Source organism: Zootoca vivipara, chromosome 6, assembly GCF_965207765.1.
Source record: "Zootoca vivipara chromosome 6, rZooViv2.hap1.1, whole genome shotgun sequence".
Taxonomy (NCBI): domain Eukaryota; kingdom Metazoa; phylum Chordata; class Lepidosauria; order Squamata; family Lacertidae; genus Zootoca; species Zootoca vivipara.
Genome location: NC_142589.1, coordinates 72,121,162 through 72,142,133, shown reverse-complemented (window position 1 = coordinate 72,142,133; position 20,972 = coordinate 72,121,162). Strand labels below are relative to the sequence as shown.

The 20,972-nt window shown below is 43.8% G+C and overlaps 2 protein-coding genes across 2 annotated transcripts; both read right to left on the bottom strand.

Moving 5' to 3' along the window:
* Nucleotides 1-1,938: 1,938 nt before the first annotated feature.
* Nucleotides 1,939-11,269, bottom strand: LOC148685433 (phospholipase A2 inhibitor NAI-like). Its single transcript, XM_088671335.1, has 5 exons — nt 11,221-11,269; nt 10,155-10,271; nt 4,676-4,831; nt 3,748-3,960; nt 1,939-2,571 (listed from the first exon to the last, which is right to left on the bottom strand). The coding sequence occupies exons 1-5, from the start codon at nt 11,267-11,269 to the stop codon at nt 2,363-2,365; spliced, it is 744 nt and encodes a 247-aa protein (XP_088527461.1). The 3' UTR covers nt 1,939-2,362.
* A 3,688-nt stretch (nt 11,270-14,957) lies between these two features.
* LOC118087814 (interferon-inducible GTPase 5-like) lies at nt 14,958-20,972 on the bottom strand. Its single transcript, XM_035120825.3, has 2 exons — nt 20,803-20,972; nt 14,958-18,258 (listed from the first exon to the last, which is right to left on the bottom strand). The coding sequence occupies exon 2, from the start codon at nt 18,239-18,241 to the stop codon at nt 17,105-17,107; it is 1,137 nt and encodes a 378-aa protein (XP_034976716.3). The 5' UTR covers nt 18,242-18,258; nt 20,803-20,972; the 3' UTR covers nt 14,958-17,104.

The following is a 20,972-nucleotide window of genomic DNA, read 5'->3' as shown; positions in this document are numbered from 1 at the left end:
TCATAGCTGAATCCCGCTGAACGCAATGCACCCCACCTTGAAGCCGATGTTCAGTCTACCTCCACTAACTGTCGTCTAAGCCACTAAGATTCTGTTTCCCTTAAAGCAACAGTACCTAAGTCATTCACAACACTTGGAGGCAGGAGGGTGTCTCCCTTGGCATGGAATCAAGGGGTGCAAGGAGGCTGAGGGTACGTTCTATTATATATGTGGTGGACTTCTAAAAGGGTAAAAGAGTATTGGGAAATAATTTATAATGAATTGGAAAAAAACAAAACAAAAACCAGAGTCCTTTTTGTTGGGCATAATTCAGATGGAAATTCCCAGGTGTCAAAAAAAGGCTATTTATGTATGCCACTACTGCAGCCTGTGTTTTGTTAGCCCGAAAATGGAAAACGAGTGAGGTCCCAACTAAATAAGAATCTCAATGGAATACATGCAGCTGGCAGATTTAACTTACAAAATAAGATAACAAGAAGAATATGCATTTAAAGAAGATTGAAAAATGTTTAATGAATATATGGGTGAAAAGTGTGCACATTTGAAAACGTTGGCCACATTAAGATAAATTCAACAGTGTAAATAAGTGAATGCAAATGACCTGAAATAAGTCATCAGGATTGGGGGTAGGATATACAGACAATTTTAGCTGAGAGAAGATGTCTTCGTAGGATATTATTATTGTCGTAGTTATTATTGGTGCACTTTATTATCCGCCCTTCACACTAGGGTTGCTGGGCAGATGAAAGCAATTAAAACAGAACATTAATATTAAAACATAATAGGACATAATATTAAAAATAGGTGTGGGTGGGTCGTTGTGTGTGTGTGTGTGTGTACTTGCCATCACAGAAATAAGATTGGTCCTTAAAAAATACATTTCAAGTGCCTAAGCCAGCGTTTCTCAACCGCTGTTCCGCGGTACACTAGTGTGCCGCGAGAGGCTGGCTGGTGTGCCGCGACATGCCGCAGCGAGAAGGGCGACTTGCTGCCTTGTCACGTGCCGCCGGCCTTGGGCAGCCAAAAAAAAAGAGAGAGAGAGAGAGAAGAGGCCAGGCGCTGCAGGGCACTCCGAGCGCTCGGCACTTTGGAGCGCTCCGCTCTGCAGCCGCCGGCCTTGGGCAGCCCCCCCCCCCAAAAAAAGAAGAAGAGGCCAGGCGCTGCAGGGCGCTCCGAGTGCTCGGCGCTTCGGAGCGCTCCGCTCTGCAGCCGCCGGCCTTGGGCAGCAAAAAAGAAAAGAAAAGAGGCCAGGCGCTGCAGGGCGCTCCGAGCGCTCGCCGTTTCAGAGCGCTCCGCTCTGCAGCCGCCGGTTCCAGGCACCGAGGCGGCAGGCCTCGGGCAGCCCCCCCCCCAAAAGAAGAGGCCAGGCGCTGCAGGGCGCTCCGTGCGCTCCCTGTTTCTACAGCAGAGAGCAACAGCAGCCGGTTCCAGGCCCCTCTGGCTGGCTGGGGCGCTCGGTGGTCTCGCTCTACAGGGCATGGAGGTATGTCTTATGGAGGTGGTGTGCCTCGTGATTTTTTTCACGGAACAAGTGTGCCGTGGCCCAAAAAAGGTTGAGAAACACTGGCCTAAGCCAAGGGAAAGAGGTGCGTCTTCAGCATTCACCCAAAGCTGTATAATGTGAGAGCGGTTCAGAAATAAACTGGTAACCAGTGCAGCTGTTTTATAACATGTAAGGGGGGCATATAAACACACACACACACTCATTTGGATTTATTTCTGATAAGTACTCACGGTATGCTGACATTTTTATCAAGATATGAATACTGGCAACTCAATTATATATATAAATTGGTGTGGGTGGGTGTGTATCCAAAAAACACTGTGTTTATCCATCTAGAGAGCCAAACTGCCTTCAGAGAAAGTGGTGAATGAACAAAAGAGAGGCATAAATGAATGCAGAGAGTCAGTTAAAAAAACCAAACAAAGATGAAGCATGCATTCATGTTTTATTTGCTTTATTCCTGGTTGCTATTTTCATTGAGGAAAGCAAGGAAACTGGGCCCATTCACACTTGCCTGGAAAGCATAGGACGTAGTGGGTTTTCTGCTTGCCTGGAAAGCATGGGTTTTCTGCTTGCCCCACACTTTCTAGGCATAGGTCTGAGCGGTTTCACCTTTGCACTGCTGCGTTCCTGTGGAAAACCCACTCTTCGTTGCTAAATTGGAACAAACAGCAATCCACGGGAAAACCCCATTTCTTCTGATTCAGTGCTGAATATTGGGTTTCCCTGGGAGCAAGTGGCAGGACAAACAGATGTGTGGAGAGGCCCATATCTGGAAGGCTAAGCTGTGTTAAGAAAAAGTGGTAAGCAGAGCAGGGAATGAATGCAGAGATGGTGCAAGTTTCCCACAGGTGCCTTTTACCAGGGGATCTTCAGGAACAGGAGCCCAGAGAAGATTGGCAGGTAGAGCCCAGAGGATTGAGATCCCCTAGAAGGATCTGGGGTACACCTGGCATTTACGATGGTAGTATCTTTTTCTTCCAAAATGGGAGGTATGCCTCTGTTCATTGTGACACAGGTAGACTTGATAGTGCAGCCCTTCATAATTATGTCTTTGACTTCTCCATCTGGAAACAGAAGATGAGATGGGCTGATTATGTGGGAATGTTCAGGGTGGCAGGAGAGGATATATTGTTTATTAATATCCTTCCCAACTTGCGCTAGCAAGTTCCTTTATGTAGCAGAGTTACATTGCCCCTTTTTATATGCACAGCAGATAGCTGGTTGCAGGCTTGTGTGAGCCTCTCACTATTATACAATTCAATCTGTCTCAGATTGAATTGTACGTTCCTGGTAAATTCCCTTGAATCCCTCTTAAAAGAATAAAGACATGACAATCTTATTCAAAGTCAATTAAAGATGTTTACTCACATCAGTTCACAGTTGGATACCTGAAGGTAGACTTAGTTACAAATATGTACATGTGGGTCTACTCCATATAGGGGAATAATCCCAGCGCTTCTGCTAGCTGAGAGCTAGCAGAGCAGTCCTAGCTAGAAGCTGCTCAAAAGAAGAAGGAAGTCAAAAAGAGGGAGGTGTGCTGCGTGACTCGTCCTTTTGTTACCTGGACAGGTTAGGTTATGCCCACTTCTAGTCACATGTAAAAGGAAGGATACTCCAGCCAGGAGCAACAGGAAGTTTCAGCTGGCTGGACCAAACATTCCCTCACATGTCTCCTCTAGCATTACAAGGAATGTTGTACAGTGGTACCTCTACTTGCGAATAACTGTTTCTACTTATGAACAAAGCTCCGTCCGCCATCTTGGATGCGGTTTAGATAGGATTTTTTCTACTTATGAATTTTTAGATAGGGTTGCTTCGACTTACGAATTATTTCTCCCAATGCATTCCTATGGGATTCGACTTACAATAATTTTTTTTGACTTACGAATGTGCATTCGGAACACATTAAATTCGTAAGTAGAGGTACCACTGTACTCGACTGCCTCTCATGGATCATATCCCACAGATTAGAAAGGAATTGTAGTTTCTGATAACAGTCCCTCCAAACTAGCCTGTGATTCTTTGGATTGGACCCAGGATCTTTGCCATGCAAAGTAAATGTTCATGCACTGAGCCATGACCCTTTCCCCAAGTGACCACCTCCCTTTTCTGGTAAAAGCATCCTCTTATTTTCTGAAAGGCAACAACACCCATTTGTTCCATGCGCCACGCCAATCCCAAACCAGTCCAGCTACAAAATGCATGAGGGTTTGGGGCTGAAAAGGCACACTGCATCTTACCAGCTTTTGAGCGTGAGAGCACATCAAAGCAGAACTTCTCCTTTCCAGTACAGTTCACCATATCTGCATGGCATGCGCCAGACCAAGAGTAGCAGGAAGGACACTGTTTTCCATTGGCTTTCAGATTTATTGGTTGCGCTGAAAGTGGGGATGGGGTGGGGTAGTGGAGAAGATTCTCAGTCCGAAGGATTGGAGAAGAAAGCAACAGAGATGCTACAGCAGAAACAACCAATTTGCACGCACGCACGCACGCACGCGCACACACACACACCACCCCAGAACTTAAGTCACTGAGAATAAATCCTACTCAGGTTTATGATGGTCATCAATTTATGAATCCAGCAACAAGTGCAATGAAATTAACAACAACAACAACAACAACAACACTTACATTTCTATACCACACCTGCGAGCACAAGGTGGCGTGGTTCACCCACTCTTCATTTAACCCTCACAACAACCCTGTGAAGTAGGCTAGGCTGGGAGATGGTGACTGGCCTAAGGGCACCCAGTGAGCTTCATGGCTGAGCAAGGATTTGAACCTTGGTCTCCAAGGTGATAGACTCATCGAGTTGGAAGGGACCACAAGGATCAGGTTGTCCAACCCCCTGCAACGCAGGAATCTTTTGCCCAATGTGGGGCTTGAACCCACAACCCTGAGATTAAAAGTCTTGTGCTCTGCTGACTGAGGCCCAGCACTCTAACCACTGCGCCACACTGGCTCTCAATGTGATGCAACCTTCGGAATGCAGTGTTGCAGAAAGCACCAGCCTGCAGGCTATGGCCATCTGTCATAGATGCTTTAGCTGAGATTCCTGGAGTGCAGGGGGTTGGACTAGATGACCCTTGGGTCCCTTCCGACTCCATGATTCTACGAACAGGAAATAGTGGTGGCTGGACAGGGGGAAGAGAAAATATATGCACTTACAGTGTGGAGGGGCTATCAATGCACAGGCATTGCCAGTGCAACAGTGCAGAGTGCTCCTTATGCTTTTCCCTTTCCCTATAGTCATGTGCTTTGGGGGATAATGGCACTTGTCAGAGAACGCACAGCTTTTCACTATAGTCTGAAGCAGCTTGCCATCTGCAGAAGAAGGGAAGAGAAAGAGGTTCATTCATTCACAATGAAAGCATCCACCTTATTTCACACAATATTAAGAGTGCTTGATGTGAACAGGGGCAAGGTACAAAGGGCCTTCTCTTCTCTGTTTTTAAAAACTGAGATTTTTCTCCTCTCCCTGCTCTCCCCCTTGTGAATAACTTATATTTTTCTCTTCTTTGCAAGCCTAACCTCCCCTCTCGGCTCCCTGGAAGCCGCAAGGCTTTTCTATCTGTTGTCGGAGCTACGGGCCTTGGGACAAAGAAGAGGAATAGGGACTCAAGTGATTCCAGACAGCTTGATAAGGCAGGCAGTAGAGAATGCAACATTTATATGGGATAGTAGAATTAGCTAAAGAATGCAAGACCCTCCAAGTGTCCCTATTTCCCAGGGACAGTCCCGGATTTACAGAAGCCGTCCAGGTTTCTGATTTGATCCCGGAATGTCCTGCATTTCCTTAGGACATCCCTATTTTCATCTGAGAAAAGTTGGAAGATATGAGAACGCAACTTTGATGAAAAGTTCCCCGCTGCCATGGCATTGTTTAATGAAGGTAGGAGCATGTTTCTGTAACCATGTACAGAAACCATGGACACGTGTGAGATGATCCCTCAAGTAACTTATACATATTCAAATCCAAATCACTTTATTTCAGCTTTAAGCTCATAGACATAATAAAATAAAAACAGAACCGTGCACGATTTGATTTACAATTAAAAGGTAAAATAGCTTAAAGGATATACAGAATTAGATAAGGATATAATAAAAGAATTTCAAGTTGTATATAACAATCCATTCTGTCTCTTTATATGTCAAAACAGAAGTTAAAATTTTTGCCATTTGTAGAGTTACAAACAGATTTGTGTCTTGCAATAAAAAAGCAAGGTGAGAATCTTCCAGATGCCCATGGAGTTTTTGAATTAGTGGGAGCAATAAATTCTTACGGACAGCACAATATAAAGGACATATAAACACTATGTGCTGCAGGGTTTCAATCGAAGAGTTATCACAGGCACATAAAACCGAAACTTGGCCCTTAGAAAATCTGTGAAGGAGGGCATTTGAGGGGAAGACATTAAAACGTGCCTAAATAAAAGCAAAACGATGTGTGGAAATGGGAAGGGATGATAAGCAAGCTGGCACATGAAATGAAGGATTAACGCCCAAATGTTGCAGAGAACATGTCCCCCCCACCAAGCATAAGATTGCGTTGCATCTCTACATCGTCCAATCTTTGGGTAATAAACTTTTTTTGCTGTAGTAAGATCGTACTTCAGAATTTCTAAAGGCGAAATTCCAAAAAGCGAGAGTTTGGCGTGGATCTTACTAGCCCAAGGGCCAGTAAACTCATCGCGCCATAAGGATTGGGCTAGATAATAATTAGGTAATCTGTGCCAAAGTGTTAACCAATAGCTAAAAACATGCTTCCACAGGAGTGTCTCCAAGGATTACTCACACATTACTCACACAAGTGGGAACTTTCAAGAGGTGACGGAATAATTGATTTTGGAGAGACTCAAGAGCTGAGACATTTGCCAAGGCAGCCCAAAGTGGCACATCATAACCAACCGTGGCAACAACTCTCGATTTATACACCTTCAACGCCGAGGGCACATGTAGGGCACTATCCATAAAATAGAATTGGAGTAGTGCATAAGACAAAGCTTTTGCCTTGTTAAGAAGGTATTGTATCTGTGCTGTCCACCTCATATTTTGTTGAAAGAGTATGCCTAGGTATTGGAACTGAGTAACTTGTTCCACTGCCTCTCCATCAAGCTTCCAAGTATATTGTTTCCGGCTTCTGGAAAAGATCATTATTTTAGTTTTGGAGTGGTTAATGGCTAGATGACTGGATTGACAATAGGACACAAAAATCTTCAGTGCTCTATTTAGAGCAACTCGTGAGTAGGCAAGAATCACTGCATCATCTGCATACAGGCGCAGCGGGCATCTATAATCCACAAGGCGGGGGGGGGGGGCATGGATATTAGCAGATGAATCAGCTAGGGGCTTTCTCATATCGCTTATATACAGGTTAAAGAGAAGGGGTGCCAGTATACAGCCTTGACGGACTCCCCTATTTATAGGCACGCTGTTCGTGAGTTCACCTGAAGGAGTTAATCTCACTCTGGCAGCTGATCAACCATGTAATTGAATCATGAGCCATAGCTGTCTTCTATCTATACCCCACGTATATACCTCACCCATAGATTGTTCCTGGGAATACTATCAAAAGCTGCCTTCAAATCAATGAAGGCTGCACATAAATGGCCCCGCCTAGGGGCCGAGTATTTCAGTGCAAGATGGTACAGAATTACGGTGTGATCAGTTGTGAAGCGATTAGACCTAAAACCCACCTGTTCATGCCCAATTAAGTTTGACTCTTCCGCATAGCTGCCAAGTTATCCCTTTTTTAAAGAGATTTTCCCTTATGCTGAATAGGCTTCCTCGCGAGAAAAGGGAAAACTTGGCAGCTATGCTCTTCCGTCCACTGGGCTAATTTGGACAACAACAAAAAACGGGCATAAATTTTCCCTAAGGTTGATAGTAAGCTAATACTGCGGTAATTCCCCAGGTCAGAGGTAGGTCCTTTTTTTTATGGATTGGAATAATAATAGCCTCCTTCCAGGCCCTAGGAATGAGACCAGTGGTGTTTATGGCATCAAATACTTTGGCCAGGATTTCAGCCCACCACTCAGGATGTGACCTAATGGCCTCAGCTGGAACCAGGTCAGGCCCAGGTGCTTTACCCGCTTTCAGTTGGCTGATCAAGTCTTTTATTAACTCTGGGTCCATAGGAGGCCACTTAGGTACATGGAGAAGCAGGTGCAGATGGAGGATCTGCTTGCGAGAAGAAACTGGGGGGTATTGCCTTGTTCTTCTGTTGATTACTGACCAGAATTCACGCGGATTGTGAGATTTAGGTGCTTTAATTAAGGCCTGCCAGCGATTTTTTTTTTGCCAGCTGCGTTTAGCCTTTAACTGGGCCTGCTTATAAGCAGTTTTGGCTTGGAAGTATGTAATTGGGAGGTTGGTAGCTCCTGAAGCCTTATAATCGTTATAAATTGAGGGCAAGAGCACTCTGGCCTGTTTACATTGGGAATCGTACCAAGGGGCCCAGGCATTGTGCTGGGTGCGCTTAGCCGCCTGGAGAGACGACGTGAAGAAGGCAGTAAGTTCTGCAGTAAATTGATTAAATACATCCAGTATCATAATGGGGTCGTGTGATTCGCAGGTTGTATCAGTTAACTGGACACGAATCCCTTTTTGATACCGTAAAAGTCAGAGTACAGACGATTTTGTACCTTGGACCAGTTTAAACCTCTCACTGTAGCCACTGTGTTAGATTCTATCCAAAATGGGTGACTGGGTGACGTTGCCAGTCTAGGGAGAGTGCAGATACTAAGGGGAGATAGTCACTGGTTGGCATATTGTCGACCTTGAAGGAAAATATGTTCGGCAGCAAGTCCCTCGAAATCAGGAGGTAATCTAATACACTATTTGATTTTGTGCCTAGATGGGTTAATTCCCCCGGTACATCTGGGGGGCAACTACCATTCAAGGAGACTAAGTTTAAATGTATAGCCAGCTGGAAGAAAAGAACACCCGCCTCATTCACTTTAGTATCTTTAGAGATTCGCCCAGTGATGGATTCCAGATCATAAATACCAAGACCACTTGGATTTAGTCAAAGCTTCCCAGTTGGCTGCTATTCAGGCATTAAAATCCCCTCCTATTAAAACCTGGGCATTGGGATGCTTAGCATGACATAATGTTAGATGGTCGTCAAGTATTTCCCATCTAGATCTAAGTTCGGAAGAGGAGCCTCCTGGTGGTAAGTATACATTTGAGATTAACAATGAAACTTTATCGGCAGATATCAAACCAGAGAAAACATAAGGGGGAGATGTCTGCAGTAATGTAAGTTTGGTCTGTAAATTAAGAGAAATACCTAGTACAAGACCACCTTTAGGTCGGCGTCCCCTCCTAGAGGGGCAAGCAGGAAGTGTTATTAGTTTAAATCCATTTATAATATTTCCAACCTCCCAGTTTTCTTGGAATAGAATAATATGAAACAAATTAATATACGCCTGGAATTCTGGATCAGATTTTTTCTTCTGCCACCCTGCTATATTCCAACACAGGACCGATAAGGGTGGATTTCTGTACCATCCTTTCTGTACTATCCGTAATTTTGCCGGTAATAGTGGCCCGGAAGGGTTGTCTATGACATTGGCTGGTTCTTGGGTTTTAGGAGTTTTAGCTCCGTCTAGATCTAAAAAAACGGTCATTCTTTGGATGGGTATGTTCTGGTATATTAACTGTGTGATGTGGTGGAGTAATGAGGTCACTTATACTAGATACAGTGGTGCCTCGCTAGACGAAATTAATTCGTTCCACGGGTCTTTTCTTATGGCGAAAAAAATCGTCTAGCGAATCCCATAGGAATGCATTGAATTTTTTTTTGCCCATAGGAACGCATTAATTGAATTTCAATGCATTCCTATGGGAAACCGTGATTCGCTAGACGAATTTTTCGTAAAACGCATTCGTCTAGCGAGGCAAGCTCCGCTCGAAAAATCCTTTCGTTAAGCAGAAATTTCATTAAGCAGGGCATTCGTTAAGCGAGGCACCACTGTAGTAGTTTGGTTTGATTGATTTTTCCATCAAGGTGCCCACTCTCCATGCCCGTCTTTCATTCTTCTGCCTGAATAACCTCCAGGGATCCCAGTTTATCCATAAGGATTGAGCTGTTCTCCACCATCGGCACAGCTATTTCGGCTTGATGTGTCCTGGGTCTTGTTGGGGGTACTGGAGAGCCCATTTCCCCTGGGGACAAAAAAGACTTCATGCCTATTCTTCATTGGATATAGGCTTTGTAGTATAAGTGGCAAGGTTGAATTCCAGAGGAGCAGGAGAGCCTAGGAGGGAGATGTAATTCCTTCTACGTATTTAGTAGTCTAGCTATTGACGCATCATGGGATTCCTGAATTTGCTCCAGGGAGGCTAAGAAGAGCTGTTCATATTCTTTATGGTTTATGCATATTCATAACATGTAGTGTTCGCGTGAAACTTTGCAGATAAAAATGAGCTTCTTGCATTTGCATGGTGCGCAGAATCTTGGAGTGTTAACTCTCTGTGCCTCTTTCTTGCTTAAGCTTGAAAGAAACCTTTTTCTATCGTTCCACCCCAATAGTGTTTTCCTTTCTTTGTGTGTGTACTGGAGGCACACTGGTTGAGAAACACTGGTGTAGTCCTTTCCTGGTTTGGTGGGTTTAATTGTGTGTGTGTGTCCCTTTACACTTACCTATAATAGTGTCAGTAAACACAACAATGCAAGTATCTTGGCCCTCAGCGCAGGTCTTTCTCCTGCCGTTGCAGATGTTGCCAACATCAGTACAAGTTTCACACTCCAAAGAATTACCTGGAGGAAGGAAGACAGCGGGGATTGTGGTGCCTTTATGATGCAATGGTACCTTGGTTGTCAAACAAATCGGCTCCCGAACGCCGCACACCTGGAAGTTTGTGAACATTTTTGGGAAGCCAAACGCACAACGCGGCTTACGCAGCTTCCAACTGAGTGCAGGAAGCTCCTGCAGCCAATCGGAAGCCACACCTTGGTTTTCAAACAGTTCCAGGAGTTGAACGGACTCCCAGAACGGATTGTTCGATGACCAAGGTACCACCGTATATGCTTTATTTACACATATATACAATCAGAGCCTGCAATGGAGGGGTTTGCAGCATTAGCACCCCAAAAGGATCTTGCTTCTCCCATAGCTGCAGCCTTGGATTCAAGCAGAGTATTGCTGGCTTCCCAGCCTTCAGCTTTGCTTCCAGCCACTAGCTCACATAACTCAAATCTCAAGTCTGGCCTTTGTGTTTCTAACTACCAGTGAGTTGAGGGAGATGCAGCCACCCATTTGTTTAATCTGGCACAGAGCCACTTCTTTTGTTACCTTAATGACCCATATTTAGAGGGCCTCGCCAGGAAGCTACCTCAATGATTCCAAGAATGGAATCTGTGCTGGAGCCAGGAATTAGAAGCAGGGTCAGGCCAGATCACTGAAGCCAGACCTTTGGCCTCTCTAGCTCAGCAGTTTACACTGACTGACAGCAGCCCTCTCAGGATGGGTTCACCCCCAGATATATTTGAGGATGCCAGGGACTGACTCTGAGACATTCTGCATGCAAAGCACGTGCTCTGCCACCAAGCTGTGACCCTTCTTTCAAGATTTTTTGGAAACACGGGCTCTAAAGAGCCTCTACTCAGGAGACTTTAAATTCTTTCCTTCCAACTCTGCGACAACAAACACTCAGCATATTATCAGTCTTGCATGCCCATCTCCAACTTGCTCCCAGCTACTTCTTACCCTTTGTCAGAAGTACAAAGAAGAGGAAAGATGCCAGGAGAGTCTGCATCCTGGTAGGACAGCTACAGGGGACAAGCAGTGGAGAAACTCTCTACAATGAAGCAATTTTCTGGCACCAAGAGCCTGCAAGAGTATGCAGAGGGAAATGTCTGTGTGTCAAATGGCAACTTCCCGCAGTGTGCATGCAAATGCAAACACTTGATAAGGCATAATTGACTTGCTAGTAATCTTCAGAAGCAGAGGGGTGATACAATTCTCACTTGGTGGAATGTGTACAGTGTGTGTGTGTGTGTGTGTGTGTGTGTGTGTGTGTGTGTGTGTGTGTGTAAAATGTGGAAACTCCTAACCCTTATCCCATTCTGGACCTGGACCCCAAATATCTGAATGAGCACTTCCCTTCCTATAAGCCAGCCTGAAGAATAAGATCAGCGAAGGATCCACCTTAAACATTTGGAGGGCAATAACTCAGTTGAGGGTCTTCTCAGTGATGGCTCCATGAATGTCAGACTCCCTTCCCACATGCTATAATCTATCCAGAGATGTTTTTGTGTAGTGTGGGTAATAAATACTAATAATGCAATGATAATGATGTTTATATTATATTATATTATATTATATTATATTATATTATATTATATTATATTATATTATATTTAATGAACTAGAACATTTGGCAGAGTATGACAGCACAAATGTTCATGGAAAAGACATATCTTTTTATATTTCCATATGAAATTCCTGAGATGGCAGATCACAGAATCACAGCCTGCTGCACTCAGGGGCACTTTGAACATGGGCAGCAAGAGCTATAGAATCAAGAGCTGGCTTTTCTAACTGATTTTCAATGTGACCCATATCAAGTGTGCATTCAGAAGTCCATTTTCAATCCCATTAATGTATGACTTGCTGTTGGGTTTTTAAAATATAGATATATGAAAATTTGCAATTAAATGTGTATTTTATCTCAATATTTGCAATTCTGAACCTATCATATCAGGAAATACGCATTTTGGTGCATTTTCCGAGCTAAAAACTGTCACAAAACTCAACTGAAGTATACATTCTGACTGAGGTATTAGTGAGAGAGGTGTAAATTAAGTTTGTTTGCTTTTTAAAAAGCAAAGTTCTCCTCCATCACTAGTTCTTAAAAAACAAAATAGGGACGTTTCCATACCCTCAACATCTCTCCAATGAATGATAATTTTACTATTATATCCCACATATCTTACTGGGCTGCCCCAGCCACTCTGGGCAGCTTCCAACATATATAAAAGCATAATAAAACATTAAACATTAAAAAAAAACCTTTCCTATACAGGTTTGCCATCAGACAGCTGGGGGGGGGCACAGTTGGATAACTCCATACCCTCCAACATTTCATCAGTGAAAATAAGGACACCCTAAAGAAAAGTGGGACATTAATCAGAAACAGGGACGGCTTCTCTAAATCCAAGACGTCCCTGGAAAATAGGGACACTTGGAGAGTATGGACATTTCAAGAAAGTCCTTGGACTACCTTCATAGCAAATGTACGTTATGTACTGTATTTTCAAGCACATCTAGGTTGGGCTAGCTGTTGTTTTAATTGCAGTCAGAAATGCAAGCTTAGAGGGGGAAATACAGAAATGTGCAAGACAAGATGGACTGGAGATAGGAATTTATCTATCTTTGCCCCAAGAATAGGAACAAGTTAAAGCAGTCTCCTACAGCAAGGCAGGGGGACTTCTGGCCCATGGGTCTAATGAAGTCTCCCCATTAGACTTTGCGAGGCTCATTTTAAAACATCTGCGCTGCTTGCCAGTCTGTTTCTGGGCCCATTTCAAGGTGCTCCTGCGCTTAAAGTCCTAATCAGCTCAGGCCCCAAATACCTGAAAGGCCTCCTCCTTCCCTATAGAACCCCTTAGCAAGGGGGAACAATCCCTACTGCTTGTCCCACCACCCTGAAAAGCTCAGTGGTGGCAATGGTGGCCACACGGGAGGGCCTTCTTTTCGCAAACCGCTTTGAGATCTTTTACAGCAGAGCGGTGTATGCCATTATGAAATTAATATTGAGAACGAATGAATGAATTCTCTGTGGCAGGCAGCCCCTGAGGCCACGTCGACGCCCCGCATTTAGAGATCTAGAATACCAGTTTAAACAGTTATGGCTTCTTCCCCCAAAGGATTCTGGGAGATGGGCCTGAACTGTCCTGACCAGGGCTGGCCCAAGGCATTTTGGCACCTGAGGCAAACTACAAAAATGCTGCCCTCCGCCCTGCCAGAGGAGGAGCTAGTGAAGATCAGGAACAAGAGGGGAACAAGATCTGCTTCGGGATCTTCTGCCCCCGTGGATCCTGCCGCCCGAGGCGGTTGCTGCACGTTGCCTCATGGGTGGGCCAGCCCTGGTGTACAGGCCCATAAAAGGCATCCTTGAAGCCCCACCATTGTATGGAGGGAGGGGAATGGGCCTGGGGTGATTCTACTGGGCGTATATTGGGAACCTCCCTGGGATCTTCGAATGGCGGCATACAAATTTAATAAATATTAATACGCTACTAAAAAGAGACGGAGGTGCAAGAAGTGCATGATAGGAAGGGAGCCTCTAAGGTTCTTTTCACATTCAAGTGACAGTAGCCTACCAATATTATCACAACAGGTCCCATCACAACCCATGACCATGTATGTTACCTAATCCGCACTATATGCTCTATCCATCCATTTATTTCATTTATAGACCACCTTTTTTCTCCAAGGAGCTCAAGGTGGCATATGTGGTTCTCCCCCTCCTCATTTAATCCCCACAACAACCCTGTGAGGTAGGTTGGCCCATTACCATCTTATGTATTTTTTTAAAAAAGTGCTGTAAAGTTATTATAATGCCCTGGAGGGGGGCCTTTGAAGAATCACAGCTTTCTCTTTACCCTGGCACACCCCAGGAATCACTTGGAAAACTTTGATTAGCATCTATTTAGTTCCACGTTACTACCTAGAGCAAATTCACCCTAAATACAACACGTATAGAAAGAAATCAGCAGTTGCCCCCATCTGCTAGATGAAACATTAAACTCTTGTGCATTAAAAGTGGAAAGATCTAACTGCGACATCAAGTGAAAAATCTGCCAGCTTCTTTAAACACCGAATTCACTAAAAGAGAGTGTGCAGTTTATACACTTGTTGGAAAGAAACATCCGATAACCAGGGTCCCTGATAAGGGAAGGGGGGCATTGTCCCCCAAATTTATAAATGGATGGCTATGGACAAATCTGGGGGATTGAAATGTATGTGGGAAACAGATTAAGGAACTGGAATTGAACATGAATACCATTATTAAAGATATGGAACGGCATTAAATATATGAAATACCACATTAAAGGTATGAAACTGGAAATGGTGCAAAAATGGCATCTTACCTCACTAACATTTGCAACATAGCTCACCATTGTGCTGGCTTGGCTGCAGAGAAAGGGGTCATTACTGGCACATCTATGGATATACCCCAAGGGGACAATGTTTTGAGACCAGGTGATGGTGATATAGATAAAATGACCCATCAGCCTATCACCAGCACTCCAGAGCTAGCTTTACTGAATCTGTATATGAATAACAACAAAGACCTGGTAGATAAACACTTAACTGGATTTTTGTTGGCAGCAGCAAGTATGACACTAAGGGAACCTGTATTATCCTGATATGAGAGTGTGTGGTAAACAGCACCCACAGAGAAATTAACACAAAACCCAGAGCTACACAAGGACAAATTTGCTGGAGAATGGTGGAACTTTATTACATTTAACAAAGACACCAGAAAATGAAAGACCAGCCCCAAAGATTTGCACCGTTTTGTAGATAGCATAACTGACAAATATTTGCATCTCGCTTCTTGTTGCCATTTGCTAGCACTGTAAGGGAACGAATAGTATCCCATAGAGGAGTTTCCTGGAACAAAGCAATGAGAGTTGATAATAATTTGTTAAAGCTGTACTGGATGGGACATCAGGTTCCGAGGTGTTGGAAAACAACAATAAATAATATTGAAAAAAGGGGAGACGAAAGACAAAATGGTTAAATCAACAATGATACAATGGGCTACAGACCTGGGACATAATGTAGAAATGAGTGCATGGGGAAAGCTGTAGAAAGTAGATATGAAATTTACTGCTTGTTAAAAGATAATTATATGAAAATGATGTATAGATGGTACCCAAAACCTAACAAATTATGCTGGAATTGATGGATTTTTTTCATATGTGGTAAACTTGCAAGAAAGCAAGGGTATTTTGGGAAATAATACATGATGAGATAAAAAAAAGATGTCCAAAATGAGCATACCAAAAAAAGCCTGAAGCGTTTGTTGGGGATTATAGGAGTAGAAATCCCAAAGAAAATATTAAAGTTGTCTATGTACTGTATGTAACAACAGCAGCTAGGATTCTTTATGCATGAAAAATGGAAGTATGAAGCTCCTACCAAAGAATGGATAAGTAAGATAATTTTATATATATATATATATATATATATATATATATATATATATATATATATATATATAATTTGTATATATATAAAACAAACCAAAAACAACAAAGAAAGACACACACAAAAATAACAAACACAATACATACGCTACATTAAAAAAAATATCAGAAATATCTTCTATCATAGAATCTATCATTAATGACTTCCTCCAATCCTTCCCTACTGCGTTTCATTATACTGCTTCAGTAGTACTTCCATATCTTAATTCCCATCTACTTCCATATCTTAATTCCCATCTTTTAAATAATTATCTGAACATATTAAAACTCTCATTAACTTGGTAACATAATAAATCTCTTATTACTATCTTAAAATACAACTCTATTCTAATTAATTCTTGATACTCAATACAATAACACAACTAAATCTTACTACACAATAATAACTCAACTAATCCTCCTCTACAACCTCCTTATACTTCCAAATCTTTTATTAAACACTGCTAATCTTACAATTATTTTCTAATAAACTTTAAATTTCTTCCAATCTTCTTTTTTTTAAAAAAAGTAATTTTTATTGGTTTTGCATATAAACTGAACAAAAAGAAAATTAGACACATAAACATAAAATAACATATTTTCCTCCTTCTTCCAACCCCCCCCCCCCCGAGATCCCTCCTGCCACCAGGTATCCCCATGGACAGTGCGCAGTCAAAGGCGGTGCATCTTCATAGCTGGGCTTGTCCCCCCCCCTCATCCCCCCCCAGAACCCCCCTCTTCCAATCTTCTTCCACCGATTCTTCCCCCTGGTCACGGAGTCTCCCGGTCAGCTCAGACAGTTCCATGAATTCTATCAGCTTCAACTGCCAATCATCCACCGTAGGTAAATCTTCTGTCTTCCCATTTCTTGCTAATACTGATAAGTAGTGTGCATGCACACGAAAGCTCATACCAAAATAAAAACTTAGTTGGTCTTTAAGGTGCTACTGAAGGAATTTTTTTATTTTACTTCGACCCAGACCAACACGGCTACCTACCTGTAACTGATAAGTAAGATGTAAATGTACTTACTATGCAGCACTGACAAAATTAACAGCAAGATTAAGAGAACCTAATAATGAGTGCTTTGTGGAAGGATGGCTGCCTTTTTGGATTACTTAAAGAAGTATTACAGTATGATGTACTTGTGAACAGGATCTGAGCTATGAGCAATGGAAGTAATTAGATTATAATATCATGATTATGATCTAATAGATAGAAGATAGGATGCAGCAGAAGGGGAGAAACAACTCCATGAAAAACAGAGTGGGAAGCAGACAAAAGCAAGAGAAGAGACGGAATTGTGTTTTGATTGTATGTGCTAAAAATGTTGAAAATTGATAAAATATAATTGGGGGGGGGAATACTGAAAAAAAGAAAACCCTCCATGCCTAAGCGATTTTCCTCCCAACTGCCTTGCTAAGAACCCTTTCAGCATCTTCCTCCAAATCGTCCATGAATCTTTCCAGCATTCTCAGCGTCGACATAAAAGCAATTCTTCCCGCTGCTGGGGAGCCAAGGAGCAGCAATAGAGGTGAGAACATAACACGGAAAAACCCGACCTGCGCGTTGGTCAGTAACCTGCCTACATGCAAAGGCAATGCTGAAGACAGAGGGGACTTCTTCATCTCGGCTCTAAGTTCCTCCTCAGGTTGCTTGACCAGCCTAGCGAGTTTGGCAAGAGACCCATCATCCACACCAAACTCCTGATAGTAATTTAACATGGACGGCAAGAGGAGGGAGGTGTCACAAGCAAAAGGGATGTCTGGCGTTGGGGTTGCGGTGACGCCACACGACACCGTGGCTACTTCCCACGCGTGTTTCTTCAGAACCGCTTTCTTCTTCGGTAGGATATGCGTGGAAATGCTTGGAAGGGCCAAAATAAAAGCCCGTTGTTTGTGGACAGGGAGGTCCTTCTCTAGAGTTTCCTCCAAACGGTGGAAATCGTACTTGTTGAGGTCGTATCTGGAAAGGAGGAAAACCCCCTGAGAGGTGAACTTTGCGTCTCTGAGTCTCTGCATACAGTCGTTACGGATTTTCCTCAGGACACCCTCCTCATCATAGAAGGGGGCCTGTTGTCTCCTGGCACTTTCCAAATCCCAGTCGACCTTGGTGCGCACAAAGTAAAACTTTTTCCCCAGCTGCTCAATTGCTTTTGCCAGGAGAATATCATTCTGGCATAAATGGCGGCTGCTGACAATAATGAAGAAGTCATAGCGGTCAAAGTTTACCTGCTGGAGGTACGTATCAGCTGTGAATTGAGGTGTGCCAATTCCTGGGAGATCCCATATTGTTACACTGGGAAGTTTAGGGTGCTGGTAAGGGACTACGTTCATAGTGGTTTCACATACTCCAGTTTCTGCAGCACCTTCTTCCTCATCGCTAAGACCTCGAAGGGCATTGACCAGGGCAGATTTCCCAGCACCCGTTACTCCTGAAATGGCGATGTCAAGCTTGATCTTATCTGGTGTTTCCAGCAAAATGCTAAGGACGTCTGCCATTCTGCTGTTTTCCAGCAACTCAGCCATGGTTCTGGAGGTCTCACCTGAAAGAACACAACAGAGAGGCATTTCATTTTCATAGAATCACAGGGTAGAATCATTGAACTGGGAGTTGGAAGGGACCCGGGGGTCATCTAGTCCACCCCCTGTAATGCAGGAATCTTTTGCCCAATATGGGGATCAAACCCAAACCTAACCCTAACCCTAACCCTAACACAGCTGTCCATGGAGGCGCAGGTTAATTCTATGTCCAGGACAGCTGTCTACCAGCTGCATCTGGTACACCGGCTGAGACCCTACCTGCCTGCAGACTGTCTTGCCAGAGTGGTGCATGCTTTAGTTATCTCCCGCTTGGACTACTTCAATGCGCTCTGCATGGCGCCACCTTTGAAGGTGACCTGGAAACTGCAATTAATCCAGAATGCAGCAGCTAGACTGGTGACTGGGAGTGGCTGCCAGGACCATATACCGTAACACCGGTCCTGAGAGATCTGCATTGGCTCCCAGTACGTTTCCAAGCACAATTCAAAGTGTTGGTGCTGACCTTTAAAGCCCTAAATGGCCTTGGTCCTCTATACCTGAAGGAACATCTCCACCCCCATCGTTCAGCCTGGATACGGGTTCCCTCGTTGCGAGAAGTGAGGTTACATGGAACCAGACAGAGGGCCTTCTTGGTAGTGGTGCCCGCCCTGTGGAACGCCCTCCCATCAGATGTCAAGGAAATAAGCAGCTATCCTATTTTTAAAAGACATCTGAATGCAGCCTGTTTAGGGAAGTTTTTAATATTTAATGCTGTATTGTTTTTAACACTCGATTGGGAGCTGCCCAGAGTGGCTGGGGAAACCCAGCCAGATGCGTGGGGTATAAATAAATTATACAGTGGTACCTCGGTTTACAAACACAATTGGTTCCGGAAGTCTATACTTAACCTGAAGCGTTCTTAACCTGAAGCGAACTTTCCCATTGAAAGTAATGTAAAGTGGACTAATCTGTTCCAGGCGGGTCCGCGGTGTACTCAACCTGAAGCGTACTTAACCCGAGGTATGAGTGTAATTGGTTCTGGAAGTCCGTACTTATCCTGAAGCGTACTTAACCTGAAGTGAACTTTCCCATTGAAAGTAATGGAAAGTGGATTAATCCGTTCCAGACAGGCCCGCAGAGTACTTAAACTGAAAATACTCAAACCGAGGCATACTTAAACCGAGGTATGACTGTAATTATTATTATTATTATTATTATTATTATTATTATTATTATTATTATTATTATTACCAACTGAGCTTTACAAGGTTCCCTTTGCTATTTTGTTAATTTGGAGCGGGGAAAGAAAACATGGCCTTGCCCTTCATTGGTTTGTCACCTTTGGAATGTGTTGAGGTCCAGAAAGAGACACATGAAGGGCCACATTTACTGTAGCTCCCAGGCCTCAGGTTCCCCATCCCTGACCATAGCCAAGGGGGTGGGGGGCAGCTGCCTCTCCTAAATCAAGTAAATAAATAAAAATACTTACCTAACTGACCAACTGCATTGCAGTTAAAAACATGCATTTTATTGATCATGGTAATATTTCTTTCAAACCTCTCAGAGGTTTTGCTACAATCAAACTATTAAATAGATAACTTCAAATTAGAAGAGATTAAAGCATGCCAATGCCCATGTGTCTGGATACACTTTCCTAAACAAAACAAAACAAACGTTTTAAACTAAGCAGATGCCAAAACAGTGCAGTGGAGATGCCTGCCTGGTGTCAACCACACTAAAACAGCAATTCACACAAGTGCAAAAACATAAAGAGAAATCATCTGCAACCTTCCAACTGTTTGACCTCACCCACAAAGGTGCTCTCCATCGCCTCCCAATACAAACAGCGGCCAACAACACAATACTGTACTGGCATCAGATATTGATATGTCATTGAAATAAACAGTGTAACATTTTCTTTGCATGACAGAAAAACTGGGCACAGTTTCAAGATAGTCTGTTTTTTAAAAAAGATACCAGTTTGTGCAAGGTTTGGAACTGCCAGCATCAAGGCCTCTTAACAGCCCACAACCTTTTTAGGGTTGCCTGGATGTTGGTCCTCAGGACACGGAAGTGGGACTCTGGAAACCTCGCCAGTAATGCTGGCTTAATCACTCTGGAAACTACATCACACCAAGCATCTAACCATTGCTCCATCTAGCTCAGTATTGTCAGCACTGACCCTCCAGCTTTTCAGAAAAGAAGACATTCCCATGATGCCGCGGTTTAAATCTGATACGGTTTGCGTGCAATGCCTGTGCTTCACCGCTAAGCTGCAGCCTTTCCCCCCCATTTGCAGATGGTTGGAAGAAGCAGAATTACGGGAGAGGAGGAGGAAACCAGAATCACGAAAGAAGAAGCAGCAAGGATTGAGACTAAACTAAGCCAGCTGCAGGTGCGCGCGCGTTTTTGTGGGCTTCTAGCAAGAGATCTGCAGTGGGGACCCTCTCTCCCAGCACCCACATGTCTCTTGCACTATTTCCCTCTCCCCTGCCCCGCTACAAACTCAAGGAGGGTGGGTGGCTGTTGCTATAGCTTAAAGGGCTTGGAAAGTGTTTTGAGCTCACCTTCAGTTCCCTGCAAAGCGGCTGGAGTCTTCCTCGAGAGTAGCCCTCCGCTTTGGTGCCGTAGCAGCAACGCACAACAACCCTGACGCCTGCCTGCAATTCTCCGGGACTCGCTGGAAGTAAAAGTGAAACAAACCTTCACTCTGCCCACACCCAAACTAAAGACTCTG